The 14,793-nt window shown below is 44.3% G+C and overlaps 1 protein-coding gene across 1 annotated transcript; it reads left to right on the top strand.

Annotated features, from left to right (window-relative positions):
* The first annotated feature begins 100 nt into the window (after positions 1-100).
* nagpa (N-acetylglucosamine-1-phosphodiester alpha-N-acetylglucosaminidase) lies at positions 101-14,273 on the top strand. The gene is made up of 12 exons (XM_079757671.1): positions 101-234; positions 1,173-1,378; positions 1,705-1,972; positions 3,641-3,780; positions 4,206-4,314; positions 5,603-5,731; positions 6,050-6,255; positions 6,776-6,823; positions 7,918-8,046; positions 8,507-8,638; positions 9,543-9,621; positions 11,243-14,273. The coding sequence occupies exons 1-12, from the start codon at positions 149-151 to the stop codon at positions 11,499-11,501; spliced, it is 1,791 nt and encodes a 596-aa protein (XP_079613797.1). The 5' UTR covers positions 101-148; the 3' UTR covers positions 11,502-14,273.
* The last annotated feature ends 520 nt before the right edge of the window (positions 14,274-14,793 follow it).

Genomic DNA, 14,793 nt, shown 5'->3' with positions numbered 1-14,793 from the left:
CATCTAAGCGTACACACAATTTGGCCTGTTGAGTCACGTGACCAGGTGCTCACGTGACGCTGTCGGGATGTAGCGAGAGCGTCTTCAGTGAGGAGCTGTGTGTGGTGGGCAGGCCCGCACTGTTGTATTCTCTACTGTAGATCAACATATGGCAACAGTTTCAGCGAGATCTCTGTTTATATGGCTGCAGCTGCTATGGCTCGGGGTTTTGCGTTCGGAGACCCAACACAACAGGTGAGATGAAGCTGGTGTCGGCTGATTTTAGGACGGAACTTTATTTTTTGACATGAGGATTACTGGTGCCTGTGTGTAACGTCATCTTCCGCATTACTGTTACCCTGCGCCATTTAGCCTTACTATAGTAGACTACATACTGAAAAGCGCAGCGTTTCTTTATTAGATTGATTTGCACTTATTTTAAGTTCAGTATTGTGCTTTTCATGCTGAAGACCCCCCCCCCCCCACACCACACACACACACACACACACACACACACACACACACACACACACACACACACACACACACACACACATACATATACACATACACATACACATACACACATACACACACATGAACGATATCTTGATAAATTGGGAAAACATTGCAAGATATTGACCCTGTTGAACCCTGGACCCTTTCGGCCAAACACGATTGTTTCCTGGATGGCCCTAAGTTTTGCTTATCTGATCCAATGCAACATGTCCTCTAAAGAACTCGCTGTAACATGAAGAAATGGCCACCAGGGGTTGATGTTGCCTTCAATTTACAACCTCTCAAATCCTTCCTTCACCATTTGAGTGAATTGGAAATGACCTATAGCAGTGGCTCTATGTTTATTATAATCTTTCAAATCTATCAAATCAGTAGCAGCTATAGGCCTTGATATTCTCCATTTTCATTTCATGTTTTTTATATGGCGTGTGCCTGTAAATCCTTAGGATAAACATTATTATGTTATACCTGTGCATATGTGTGTGCTGTGCGCGCATGTGCAATATGACAGTGTAAGCGGTGTAACAATTGTTTTTCCTTTCTTGAACATTCATTCGCAAATCTTAATGAATGGTTATTTTTACACTGGTGCAAATGTGGTATCAACAATGGGTGCACCATGTCTCATTGAGGTGTTGTGAATGTGGCAATCCTTGATTTTTATTCTCTTCCAGGGTCTCCATGAACGATGACCTCCTCCTGCCGTACGCCAAGCGCCATGGCTCCGCCCACTCTCACCGGCATATCAGAGACTGCCAATCCGTCGTCCACGGCAACGTGACCTACGAGACCTGGCCCTCCAGCCAGCACGGGGGCGTGCCGCTGGCGGAGTCCTCCGTGTTCGTATCAGACGTTCGCGGCGCGACACAATGGGCATACGGTCAGTTAGGTTTTGCAGGAAAAGCGATTAATCCATAAATAAAGTTTGATTGATCGATTAATTGAGTGAAAGGTGTACAAGTAGGATTAAAGTGGGGCAATAACAAGAAGATATATAAGTCAGGATCGCGTGAGTACTCAAACAAATATGTATGTGTATATATATATGCGTGTATATATATATATATATATATATATATATATTATACTGTGTCCATCCCAAATTGTGTAGAAATAGACAATTTGCTTCTGAATTCAAAGTGTCGTTCTAAACAGTCAAACTCGTGGTCATCCTCACGTCTACGTTTACACTCATTACCTTCTCAGGTCACATGACCACGGTCCACGACCCCCTGAGGACTTTGTCGGTCCTGGAGCCGGGGGGGCCGGGGGGTTGCGGGTTCAACCACCGGGCCAAGGTGTCGGAGACGGCAGAGGCGGCGGGTTGCCTGTTCTCCCAGAACGCGGGCTTCTTCAACACAAGCACGGGCCAGTGTCTGGGCAACGTCGTGAGCGACGGCAGGCTGGTGCGGGACAGCAGCGGTGTCCAGAACGCACAGTTCGGCATCCGCAAGGACGGGACACTGGTGTTGGGGTAAGGGGGGGGGGGGGGGGCAGGGACCCAACGCACGGTCTGAGTTGGTTGCGCATGACATTAGGGTCCTTATAACAGTTCATGCTACAAGAGATCACTGTGTAAGAATAATTTTCTTACCACGCGTTTAACAATGTTTCCCTATAACTCATACGGAATGACACTGTAGTTTACACATAGTGATTATTACAAAGTTATTATTTGTTATAACAACAAAATAATATTTGTTAAACAGGACACTGTAATGTCATGGGTTTCTCTTAGTTGTAGGTTTTTAGGGCCCAGGAAATTACAGGGGTAAGGGTGTTTGACTTCCAAAAGGTCCTGTGTTTGAAATTCCCATGACCACTAAGTCATTTAAATGAACGGTAAATAGTAAGCTGGGGCCCTAGAAGTCTTGCCTTTTAGGCAGCCAGGATAGTATAGCAGTCAGGGTTATTGTTCCCACTCCCATGTGCACAGTTTACCTGTGGTCGTCCTTGAGCAGGATGCCCTCAGTCCTACCTTTGCTCTCAGCCATCTGAGATGCAGGGAGGGAGAAAGGCTAGGTTGTTATTATCCTCTCCTTTTACCATTTTCATTTTGAAACACAACTGTCGACAGCAGGAGAAACCCAAGACTAGCAACATACGCTCTGTTAGGTGATAGCCATCGCAATCCACCGGCTCCTTTGGGAAAAAGAAGCCATTCACTGTAAAGGGTAAGGTAGACATACACTGTCCCCATATGCCCTGTCATGCTAGAGTTAATTCAGGTGGAAAGGTGGAAATAGTCAGGTTGGTTCCTGCCTTATCTGAGTCAAGCAATGCAAAGTTGAAAATGGTCAGGTTAGTTCCTGTTTCATCCGAGCCAAGCAATGCAAAGTGTTGAAACTGTCTGGGGTGAGGTAACAGCCGGGCTGGCTTGATGCCTATGCTGGATAATGGATGTTGTGCGCAGCAGTCTAGATAAGAAGCAGGTGTAAGTTTAAGATATAGTGTTCTAGTTGCTCTGTTCATACCATTATATTAAACTTTGAAAGGGTTTTACAATTTAGTCTATTTTCATGGATCTTTTGTGTGGATCCGTCATAACTTAAGCCACAATAACATTTGAAGATTGGTAAACCATCAGGTTTATTACCTGTCTGGCCGCTCATTCACTTCTATTAGTTTCTGTCTTTGAGGAATGGTCAGAGGTGCAGCATTGCAGTTTGTTCCTTCCTCTTTCAATCACGCCAGCCAGACCCATGAATGTTTCCACATTGTTATTGTTTTTCATAATTTTCTGTGTTGTTTTATGACTCGCTATGAGACAAAGTTAGTCAGCTAGGTCACAATTACCCACCATAGACTGTATGGAGAAGTACCCGTCTCAAAGGTTAACGTTTAAGATCATAAAGAGGTTATATATCAACACATGGTATTCACAGTCTAAGAAAGTGTTCTTCAGTATTCCCTTTCAATTATGTTGCTGTTTGTTTAATTTACAATCGACTATAACTCAAAAAATTAGGTCATCGGTCGATGAACAGACGGACCTAATGTTTAAAACGTACTTCACTGTAGAAATAGTATGAGTTCCAAGACACCTCAGATTCCTCTTCATCCTGTTTGAGGTATCTCACCGACAGCCATTTCCCCGTTGCGGATAATAACACTGTATCTCTCTGTTGACCTGTCTCCCCAGGTACCTATCAGAAGATGATGTCACAGACGAGGGGAACCCGTTAGTCCAGCTGGTCAGCGGGGTGGTGTGGCTGCTGAGGAAAGGCCAGCTGTACATCAACCAGAGTCTGCAGGCAGAGTGCGACAAAACCCAGGAGACAGGTACCAGGAACACAGACTTCATACCAGCGCTACAGCATACCTTACAGACTGCTAGACAGGGCTGGTACCAACTATGCAATACACAGACCTAGTCCCCTACCACACTGATATACTGTAGTTTGTATGTTGTCCTAGCAGAGGATGCTATCCACACACACACACACACACACGCATAGTAAGGGATTAGGAAAAGCTGAAGAAAGGATTTGGTAGTTTATGAGTGAACACGAAATACAGACCTTAGATGAGAGGCTATGGTAAGATGGGTTTCCTCCTGCGTTTTCTCAGGTCAGCAAATCCTACTGAGATAAGTTAGAGATTTAGAAAGAAGTCTGGACAGAGAGATACAAGAGGGGTATTCCCATAAGACAGGTCGTACAAGCGATACATGTTCCTCTAAACCCTAAGCTGTTCTTCTCCGACAGGCTCCTTGCGCAACTTTGTGGATGTTGTGTCGGGACGGACGGCCATTGGACACGATGCAGACGGCAAGGTGGTCCTGTTCCACGTGGACGGACAGACAGGCGTTAGAGGGTGAGCTGACAAGGGCCAGCCTGGGTTCTCCATCAGCTGGGGGGGGGGGGGGCGGGGGGGGATGTCTGACCTAAATCAGACAGGTCAGGGGTCATTGCAGTGACCCTTACCATTGATGACTAGTTGTGAGTGAAAGTCTATTGTTGTGGCTGATGGTTTCGTAGCAGCACTATCGATACACATGACAAAGGGTTGTCTCTGTTTCTTAGGGTCATTTGCAGGATCTTCAATACTCATAAATAAACCAGCAGAGGTTGTGAATGTGATCAGCCATTAATGGCCATTCCTGGCGTGGTACCTGATGTTGAAATAGGGTCAGTTTTAGTTGTTCCTTATTCCCTAAGAATTTGAAGAAAAATGTAATCCTCTACCTCTGGTGCCAAACAAAGTGAGATGATACTACTGCATATGTTGCGGTTGCCAACTTAGTGGATTAGTGGGAGCAGTAATGGTGGTAGTATTTGTGGTAGCAGTTGTAGTGGTCTTGGACAGACATAAAGAAGCAGAGAACATCAGCAGTCTAATTGATGGATGGCGTCCAGCTAAATGAGAAGTGGCACCAGATTCAATAAGCTTCTAGATTTATCTCCCTGACTCAATAGGACCTGTCTGCCCTGTCCCCCCTAAGACCCCCACCAATGACCCGCCCAGCGATCGATTCCCATTGATCCCGACTTCCACACTTCCCGTTGTGGTGGAGCATCAGGCGCTCTGGGAGGGATGCATGTGTTTGTGTTAAAGATCTGTCTTTGGTTAGCACTACGTGGCTGCGTGTCCTGACTTGTCAGGGGGCCTCTCCCCACACACCCAGCTGATCTGGGATCAATACCATGTCCAAGGAGGGTCAATAGATGCTTCCCTCAGGGAGCCTGCTCTCTGCCCTTCAGGGGGCAGGTGGAAGGGCCTGGGACCTTCATGGGTATCCTCTTGTTAGGGAGGGATTGTTGCTGGATTGGGTTAATGCATCGGCAAAAGGCAGCTGCGTACGTATGTGTGAGCTGTTGTTTTGACTGAAGAGATGAGGACGATAAGGATGCACAAGTTAATAAAAACGTAATACAGAGAAATTGACATTTGTAACCTAAGGATGTTTAGAGACACAACGTTGCTCTGGACATCAAATGAACAGAAAAGGTTTACAGAAAAGGAACTCAGCATTGAACCAAATGCTTTTTCCAATTTGGTTTAAATATACCAACTGGAGTTAAATATTTAACCATTATCATTGGGTTTTCTTCTGTGTATGTATTATGTATCTATAAAGCTGTTCTTTACCTCTATTTATTAGCATGAGTTTGTGGGAGGTGGCAAATTTCCTCAAGAAAAATGGAGTTGTCAATGCAATCAATCTGGATGGAGGCGGGTCCGCTACCTTTGTGGTCAACAGCTCATTGGCTAGCTACCCTTCAGACCACTGGTAAGTAAGATAAGCCAAGCATGGGCTTTTATTCCATTATTATGTTTACAAAGGATCGGCCGTCTCCTTTTTTCTGTACAATGGAAGACCTGACATAATAAGGGATTAAATGGGATATGAACGCAGATTTACTACTAAGTATTCTGTACATTTGAATTAGAATGCGGGTTTAAATGTTATATCACTCTTTATCCTCACTGATCCTTCCTCCTCTTCTTTCTTCTCCTTTTCTGTCCTTTCCATTTCCCCCCCCCCACACACACACACACACACACACACACACACACACACACACACACACACACACACACGCTGTAGTAAGCCGGACGCCAGGTGGCGCTGTGCCCGGGCCGTATCCACCATCCTGTGCGTCCACCCCCGCCGCTGCCATCCCCGGGACTGCAGCGGGCACGGGGAGTGCTTGCAGGGGGTCTGCCGGTGCCTGGAGGGATGGCGGGGGGCCGGCTGTGAGGGCCTGGTGTGCCAGCCCCCAGCCTGCGGGGCTCACGGCGTCTGCACCAGCGGTGAGCGATGCTCGGGGGAGGGGGCGGTGGAACTAGGTCGAACAGAGAAAAGGCTATTTGTGTTGGTGTGTATTGTTCGTCCACCACTCCTTTGGTTGGGCTGTACCATTTGGTAAAGGAAGGGGGTTAAGGAGAGTGGTTTTCTTGGACTCTGGGGCGTGACCCCCCGAGGGAGTTGCAGACATCCACTAAACACCTGGTTTCGTTGGTCAGACAAGTTCTTGTTCTCACCTTGAACTTGACTATTTAGTTGTTTAGCAGGGGCTTTTATGTAAAGCAACTTGGAGTGAGACAGACCTGTACACGGATATAGGTAATTTCTTTTGGGAAGGATCAGGGGTTAGATTTTGCTCATGGATGCATAAGGGTTAGGCTGCTGACATTGGGGCCCGAACACAGCACTGGGCGTTAGTGTTTGAGTATTTTACATTGATGAGCCAAAACGACACCGGGCAAGGTTTTTTGATGTATGGGATGTTAAAAATGCATATGTTTTAATGTCTCGGATCATGCTTTTCAGGAGGATGTGTGTGTGACGCTGGTTGGAGTGGACACAACTGCAGTGAAGGTAAAATACATCAAGAAAATCACACATTCAGTCCCATATATAGTGTTGAGCAATATTGTGTGAGAATATATAGAGTTTGCATATATTGATGGTGTCATATTTTAAGGAAACGTTAATACAAGAGTTCTCATGGTACCCTGGTTGTCTTATAATAAGATGTTTCCAATAACATATATCAAAATAAGGGTTTTGAAGTACTAGAGATGAAGAACAAGCTCTAGTTCTCCTTAAATAACCAGATACTTAATAACACATACTTACATTATTCCGGGGAATCATGACTTGCTATGAGCATTTGTGTGACATTACCCAGCCCTAACGGAGAACTCCATGATCTACTTATTTAAAACCTACAAAGTTTGAAGTTCAGAGGGCACATGCTCACCGTTTGATCAGAGATTAAATTGAATGCAGACATACAGTGCATATCTGTCCTCATCAACCCCCTCGAAGCTTTGGATAGCTGTCCAACATCCACTCAAAGCCATGCGCTTACTGAAGGCTAGCAAAAGTTAGAGTTGCAGTAGCAGTTATACAACAGTTGTAACTTTATGGTCATTCACAGCCCTGATAGTAAACAACAGGAAGGTATCTGGATCACCCACCCACACACACACACGCACACGCACACACATACACACACAAACACACACACACACACACACACACACAGACACACACAGGCTGATCCAAGGAGATAGACACAGGATGGATGGTTGTAGTGTTGGGTTAAGCAGTGGAAAATTCCTAGCCGTTGAGCACATCAGAAAACGCAAGTGGGTTCTTGCTGAAATAGACGAGAAATACAGAGCGAGTTGAGAGAGACAGATAGATTATGCATGCTGGATGGCAATGTAGAGCGGTGATTGTATGAATTACCTTTCAAGCATCAGGGAGTACAAATAAGTTATCCTAGCCAAATATGTATGTGTTTCAGTGATTGGTCTTGTCTATACCTAAACTGTCCCATCGTCTGAACTTCCTGAGAGTAAGCTATCTCTATTTGTTTACCTAGTCTCTCTCTCGCGCCTCTCTCTCTCTCTTTCTCTCCATCTATTTCTTTCTCTCTCTCTCTCTCTCTCTCTGTCTCTCAGAATGTATGCAAGGTTTCTATGGCGACAGCTGCAATCAAACGTGTGCCTGTGCCAATGGAGGTTCATGTGACCCCGTCCACGGACGCTGCACATGCCGCCCAGGTTTCCATAGTGACCTGTGTCAACAAGGTGCGCCTCTTCACAACACTCTTCACTCACCCTTTGTCTTTCCTTTGCTCTGTATTTCAGTTTCCTCTTTCTTTTCGTGTGCATTTTTTTCAGTTTAACTTTATTATTTTTATTATTTACTTTATTTTACATCTTTATTTACTCTACTTTTATTTTATTGGCATGAATCCATCCTTCTCTTTTTCTCCTCTCTTTATCCCTATCTTCTTTATTTATTACCCCTGATCATCTCTTTCATGATTTCACTCTAGTTTGGCTGTCTTGTTTGCCAAAAGTAGTTCCTCATCTGCTTTAACAAAACGTCATGTGGTTTCTCACATGACTTGATTACGCCGATAGGCTTTCTCTCGCTCCATCTGCTTTTCTTTCTTTCTCTCTCGCTGTGTTGTACTCTCTCTCTCTCTCTCTCTCGTTGTCTCTGTGTGTCTCCTCATCCTCTCTCCTTCTCCATGTCTCTCAGAGTGTCCCCTGGGTTTCCACGGTGCTTCCTGTTCTGAGGAGTGTCACTGTGAGGACCAGTGCCCCTGTGACCCGCAGACAGGAAGTTGTACCAACCCACTGCGGGAAGCAGTGAACCTGACCTTACAGAGAGGTATGTGTCTGACACACGCGCAAAGTATGATTGTTCACAATCATACTTTCCAACTAAGATAATGCATGCATGCTTGTCTGATCAAATGTGCAATAGGCAGAAACTAACATCCGAAATATCAGCTTCTAGTAAAAACAAAAACGCACACATGCACAGCCAAAGAGTACCCCCACACAGATACTGTAGATATATTTATATTATCAGTTAATATATTACTATGAACTGCCTGCTTGAGGTCGTGAAAATTTCTGTAAAGCTTTCTTGACCTCGGTAAGTTCTCTTCCTGGCCCTTTTTTGCCTTTTCGTAAAGACAAAAGCAGCAAGAGGGCAGTTGGTGCTCTGATTATGGTTACCATGGTGACCTGGCAGGGAACCTTGCCCTCCTCAGTGCAGTGGGTAGCAATGAAGTAGGCCTCTCCAGGCTCTCCAAACTGAAGTTTCTATGGAAACTTAACCGGCAGAATTACTTCCTGGTTACAGTCTGTGAATATATTGTTATTGGAATGGTATTGTATTTTTTTGTATTGTCATCATTGTTTTTAATGGATTATGTATATCACCCTTATAGGAGGTGACCTATGAACTAAAACTGGTTATTAATAGGAACTTCATTTTTATAGCACTGTTCGATAGAAGGTTCCAAAGTGCTTTACTGAACTTAAAATACAGATCAAATAAGACACATAACAACAGTACACAATTCTAAGATAATAAGGCAGTATACAGTATGCAGCAATAAAATAATATTAATAAAATCTTGTAAAAATTAGTCGAAAGGAGCACAATAAAGCAGGGGACTGACTGGGCTAGACTGATCTGGCTGAAAACAAGTTGAATGTTTAAGATAATATTGACATTCTCAAGGGGGTGGTTGTTTACTTGTGCGTTGTCCTCCTCTCCACAGCTGGACACTGTTTAGCCAGAAAGATGTTTACCACCTGGAGACAGGAGGAGGCCTCGGAGATTCAGCCGTACCTGACAGAGTGAGTGTCCCTACCGATCCCAGTAGTCACAGTCAGAAAGGCCTCCTTTAGGAGACATGATGTTGTTACACACAGCTAATATAACCGAACCGGACCGTAAGAAAGGGTGTTATGGTACGATACACTGCATTCCTTCCCACGGGGGGAACAGGGTGGGTCAGTTAGCAAAGTTAGTCACAGTACAATGATGAGACCGATCCAGCACAGACCTGTGGTTGGTTCTGCACCAGTGAGGCAGCAATGGAGTGATCAGTCGCAGGTCAATGGATTTCAAATCAAATTTGTCATCAAATGGATTAAGCATTTGGGGGTTTTAAACTTTCTATGTATTGTAATCCTGTATTTTTTTATTGAAAGTCCACCAATTAGAAATCTGATTAGAAGTGTTGACATAACCTCTGGCCTCCCTGCTCTTTATAAACTGCTCTTTGGGAGCTAAGTAGGCTGCTTGCGTTCTTCCCCACTGGTGAAGACTAAATCCCCAACACTAATAATCACATCTCACTCCGCCCACCCAGCCGTTGCGTTGAAGTGGTGCGTTTAGTGCTCACTCTGAGCCGCGTGGCGCTGACGCAGAGAGTGCGAGGCCGCCGCCCCGGCAGGGCCCACGTCTTCATTAGCATCCATAACTCATTCATATGCAAGTTAGAGATTGTTCGCCGTCGCCATGGTTGCCTGCGTGTAGGGCCCTTGGCTCACAGATGGAGAGTAGACCCCCGCTCCACCCCACTCTGTTCCCTTTCTTTCTCTCTCTCTTTCGTTCCACTTCTTTTCCCTCTCTCCATGTTCTCTTTGTGAATGAGGTGGTTGATTAGGACAGTAAGATATGACGGATGGGGTGGCGGCTGCCGGCGAGTGGTTTACTTGCATTAATCACAGGGTGCTCTAAACGATGGCAACATTCAGCTATGAAAATGTTGCCAGCTATGAAATACGGCCGCAATCAGTGCCTTGCTCTCACATTCACCCGAGGCTGTGGCCCCTGTTTATTCAGCCCGTTGTTTGAACACGATATTCGACCTTTGGCAGACGATAACACTTAAACACAATAAAAAAACAAGGCTAAACAAATAACGAAAATAGTGTTTAGCTTTCTAAACTCAGCAGTGGATCTTTGAATAACAAAAAGGACCAAACAGAGGGTTGACTGGCAGGATCATCTACTTAGATTTAGTAAATCCATGAATGTGGTTGGATTGTTTACATTACATTACATTACAGCATTTCCATGTTTGGAGTTCTTATGCGCTAGTACTCCATGATTGTAGTTCATTGCCACGTCCCAGTATTCCATGATTTTTGTTCATCGCCGTGTCTCAGTGTTCCATGATTGTTGTTCTGTACAATGTCCCAGTATACATTGGTTATAGTTCTGTACCATGTTCCAGTCTTCATTGGTTGTAGTTCTGTACCATGTACCAGTATTCATTGGATGTAGTTCTGTACCATTAACCAGTGTTCATTAATTGTAGCTCTGTACCATGTCCCAGTATTCATTGATTATTGTTCTTTACCATGTCCTAGTATTCATTGATTATTGTTCTGTACCATGTCCCAGTATTCATTGATTGTTGTCCTTTGCATCAAATCAAACTAAAGAGCCTGCTCTCTCTCTCCCCAGGAAAACGTGGCTGATCATCGCCATAGGCCTGTCTTCTCTGCTATTGGCTAGCCTGGTGGGTCACCTGAGGCGTGCGTTTCCGGCCTCCGCAAGACATGGACGCCTCTCAGATCGCCATGACTACTCCTATGTCCCCCTGACTGACATAAACAGCAGCGTGGCGGCCAGCAAAGTGTCACAACCCAGAAATGCAGGAGTGGAACAGAACGATTCGGACTCCCAGGATGAGATATGGTCTCCTCGTAGTGGTGGATCCTGAGTTTGGGGTGAACAGCCACTCATCGGGAATCACAGACAAACAAACATGGCTGCTTCACTGTTAAAGCAGCAGACTTTAACTCTAAAGTCGCTGTACTATACTGTTTTTAATCATCCAGGATAGAAAGTGGGATGTAAACAATGTTTGAAACAGAATAATATATATTTTTCTAAAAATATCATTCAGACAGCCTCATTTTTTTGATTGGCATGTCAAAAGTATCCTCTATCAACACATCAGAACACACAGCGTCCAAAAATACTGTACTCAAACACGAGCACAGAGTGTCCTGACAAAATTGTATTTCAATCTCTCACAGACGAAGATACACACCAAGTATCTTCGTAACGTCTTACCGTTTCAAATTCCCCTTCTATGTTCCTTCCACATTGAACTCCCTATGATGTGGTTATAAGGGCATCAAACATCACCGGTTCTCTGAATGATGCAGGATGCGTGTAGAACTGATTGTCCGCTGAACACGGAGCAGGAGGATGGGGCCACTGAAAAGCACCTTTCTGCTCCCTCTGAACACCGTGGTGACAGCGGTCTCGCGCCACGGTGGTGCCTGATGGATCCTCTTTGATGTTCTTATCCAGAGCGTTTGACAGCTGATCTGTGCTCAGGTCGTTGTTTCCTTCTGTGAGATGAAGCTTGCCCCAACAAAGACCACAAGTCCCCACTTGCTTGTCTACAACTTGTGACCACACTGGCAGGGTGGAGATTGTTGTCTGCTTGCTGCTATGTCGGTGGACGACTAGTGTACTTTACACCCTTACTGCCGAAGAAGAAGAAAGAACAATGTGTTGGGATCGTTCTCTCTTGTGGATCGAGTTTTTTATTTTGATATGAAATAATTGTGTCTGTATTGAGACGCATCACTATACACAGAGTTGCCAGCTTTTTGTATGAAGGTTCAAGGGTCATGGTGTCTGTGCCTTGTAAGAAGGTTATTCTCACAGCGTTAGGACAATGTATGGTTCTGAAGTATAGACAGTACAATTACCATCTTAATACAGGCTCAATCATCTTATCTGGATCTTACCTCATAAATGTTTGTGTTAAACCACAGAGAAAGATGCAAATATTACAATCAGGATGATTAAGGAGAGAAAATGATTATCCAAATTATGAAGGACTCTGAATGTAATGTTTATTAAGGTTGAAGCTTTTAGTATTGCAGACATTTAAATGCCTCTCTACGTGATTAAACGGATCAGATGAATAGACATGTCCATGTATGCGTGATGAACCAGCAGTTACATTTGTGTACTCTCTACCAGGGTAATTGCCAGTTATAGGGTTTGCGCTAATCCAAATTACATTTGTTATGAGGTAATCTTTCATACCAATGGTTGATGCTTTCTACAATTAGAAAAACCGAAACACATTTTTATGTACTTTTACAGAACAATGTATTAATTTTACATCTTCCGAATAGCAGAGAAAGGCTGTCTACTCCCCCTGGAGACACGTAACTGGGCCAGCAACTACTCTCATGTTGCCCAGCGGGCCTCCATATTGTCTGTCTAGTCTGTGAAGACTAGACTCCTGAAAACCATACCAATACCTGTGTCTCCGCTGGCTACATTATTAAACCCCATCTCTGTGGACTGCTTTTCCCTTTTCAACATTGATCAAATGATGATTCATCAACAGCCTAGTTTTTATTACGTCCCTCTCACCGGCCTGATATCAGCTTTCTGAATCTAGGTGTTCACCAACTGCTGGGACGAACCATTTTACCGGCTGGGACCAACCACCGTGTTATTGAAAGCCAAGGACCAGGTTACATGGGTCATTATGTGTGGCTTTCTTTGTTTACGCTAGACCTGGTAGAATAGCAGAGTTCTGGTGTTACGTGTGTTAGGCGTTCACCTTCCTGAACTTGTAACCACAAGACAAAGCATTTTTTTGTCTTGGGATATCCTGGGTGATGTATGGTACTTTCTAGGTCTTTGAGGTCTGCAATGCAAGACAGAATGACTGTGAAACTTTTCTTATGGTTCCTAACCGTTAAACCGGTTTCTGTTCTCAGCATTCTCAGCAGTATTTAAATATACACATGTAAATATAAGCTGGGTCAGAAGCAGTTGTTTAACGCTCGCACGGAACGGCCATTGTTTACAACATGCAGCGCTCGGCTGTGCTTCTGCAATCATCTGTGACCGCCTTGTCTCGTTTCCTCTTAGGTCCAGGAGGGCCATCCTTACTGCAGCATGTTGGGAGGCTTTAAGCACAAAAGTTCCCAGTTAAAGGGATCGACCTTGTGGAAAAGTGAATAGCTGGTTGATTAAAGTAAACTTGGAACCCGGCTGAAGCTTTTAGTGCTGCTGTTAGTGGCACCCCTAACAGTCACTTGATGAATGGGAAATATGCATGACATCACGGCCCGGTTATAGTTTAATAACTACTTTTGGCTGTGGTTGTTCAAAGACCCAGTTGAAAAACCCATTGACCTAATAAAATAATTGTGTTGGCCTCCTTTGCTATAAATTCAACCACATGCCAATTGTCTTGTACTGTCAAAGTTATCTTGGTCTCTTCCTCATCTGGGGGGAGGGGAGTGTTCATCCCTCTAGGTTTATCTCTGTGGTACATTCCTACCCACCAGCATATTTCTGAGCCGTTGACCCCTGACCTCTGCAGCCATAAAATGGAATAATACTCTGCCTACACTGCACTTGCCACTCTGTGAACAGAATATGTGAACTGCTATTCTGTTTAGTACTAGAAAGATTGTTTATTTTACCATTAAACATTTTTACTGAGTTTTCAGTCTTGTCTTGTTATGAGTGATAGTCTATTCGATGACGTTGCATTTTTTTGTTCCTGTTTTTGTTCCACTTATTATTCTGTCTAGAGTGGGGAGATTGTCAAGATGCTTTAAGGTCCCTTAACAGACAGGTTGAGAACTTTCAGAAGCATAAGCAAGTGCTATAGCTAGAGCTAGTGCAACTAGACAATGCAGATAAGGTATAGGAATTAAATACCCCCTCTGTGTGCCCAAAGCAAATTTCTCTCGTGAGAGAGACAATAAAATACTTGCTTACTTACCTTATAACAACACTAAGATACATTCTACTACTGACAGCACACAGTTGATGAGAGTTTTGCAAGAGAAGGTCTGAATAAGCTTTGTGTGTTTGTATGTTCTTTGAAGACTCAGTATCAGAAAGAATTCCTAAAAGACACCCTGTATGGAATGTGTCCGACCATGTTGGATGTGTTGGATATGCGGGTGTGTGTCAGTGCTGCTGTGTACCACAGTGAAGTGAATGCTCAACATTAG

The sequence above is a fragment of the Pollachius pollachius genome, assembly GCF_949987615.1.
Source record: "Pollachius pollachius genome assembly, chromosome: 1".
NCBI classification, from domain to species: Eukaryota; Metazoa; Chordata; class Actinopteri; order Gadiformes; family Gadidae; genus Pollachius; species Pollachius pollachius.
The sequence above is the reverse complement of the archived record's forward strand: the minus strand, read 5'-3'. Positions and strand labels throughout refer to the sequence as shown.

Excerpts from the sequence above, each read along its gene's own strand:
- nagpa (XM_079757671.1), top strand. The coding sequence starts at position 149 with ATGGCAACAGTTTCAGCGAGATCTCTGTTTATATGGCTGCAGCTGCTA. Across the intron at positions 1,973-3,640 it reads GACGGGACACTGGTGTTGGG|GTACCTATCAGAAGATGATG; the intron begins GTAAGGGGGGGG and ends CTGTCTCCCCAG. Across the intron at positions 8,639-9,542 it reads GAACCTGACCTTACAGAGAG|CTGGACACTGTTTAGCCAGA; the intron begins GTATGTGTCTGA and ends TCCTCTCCACAG.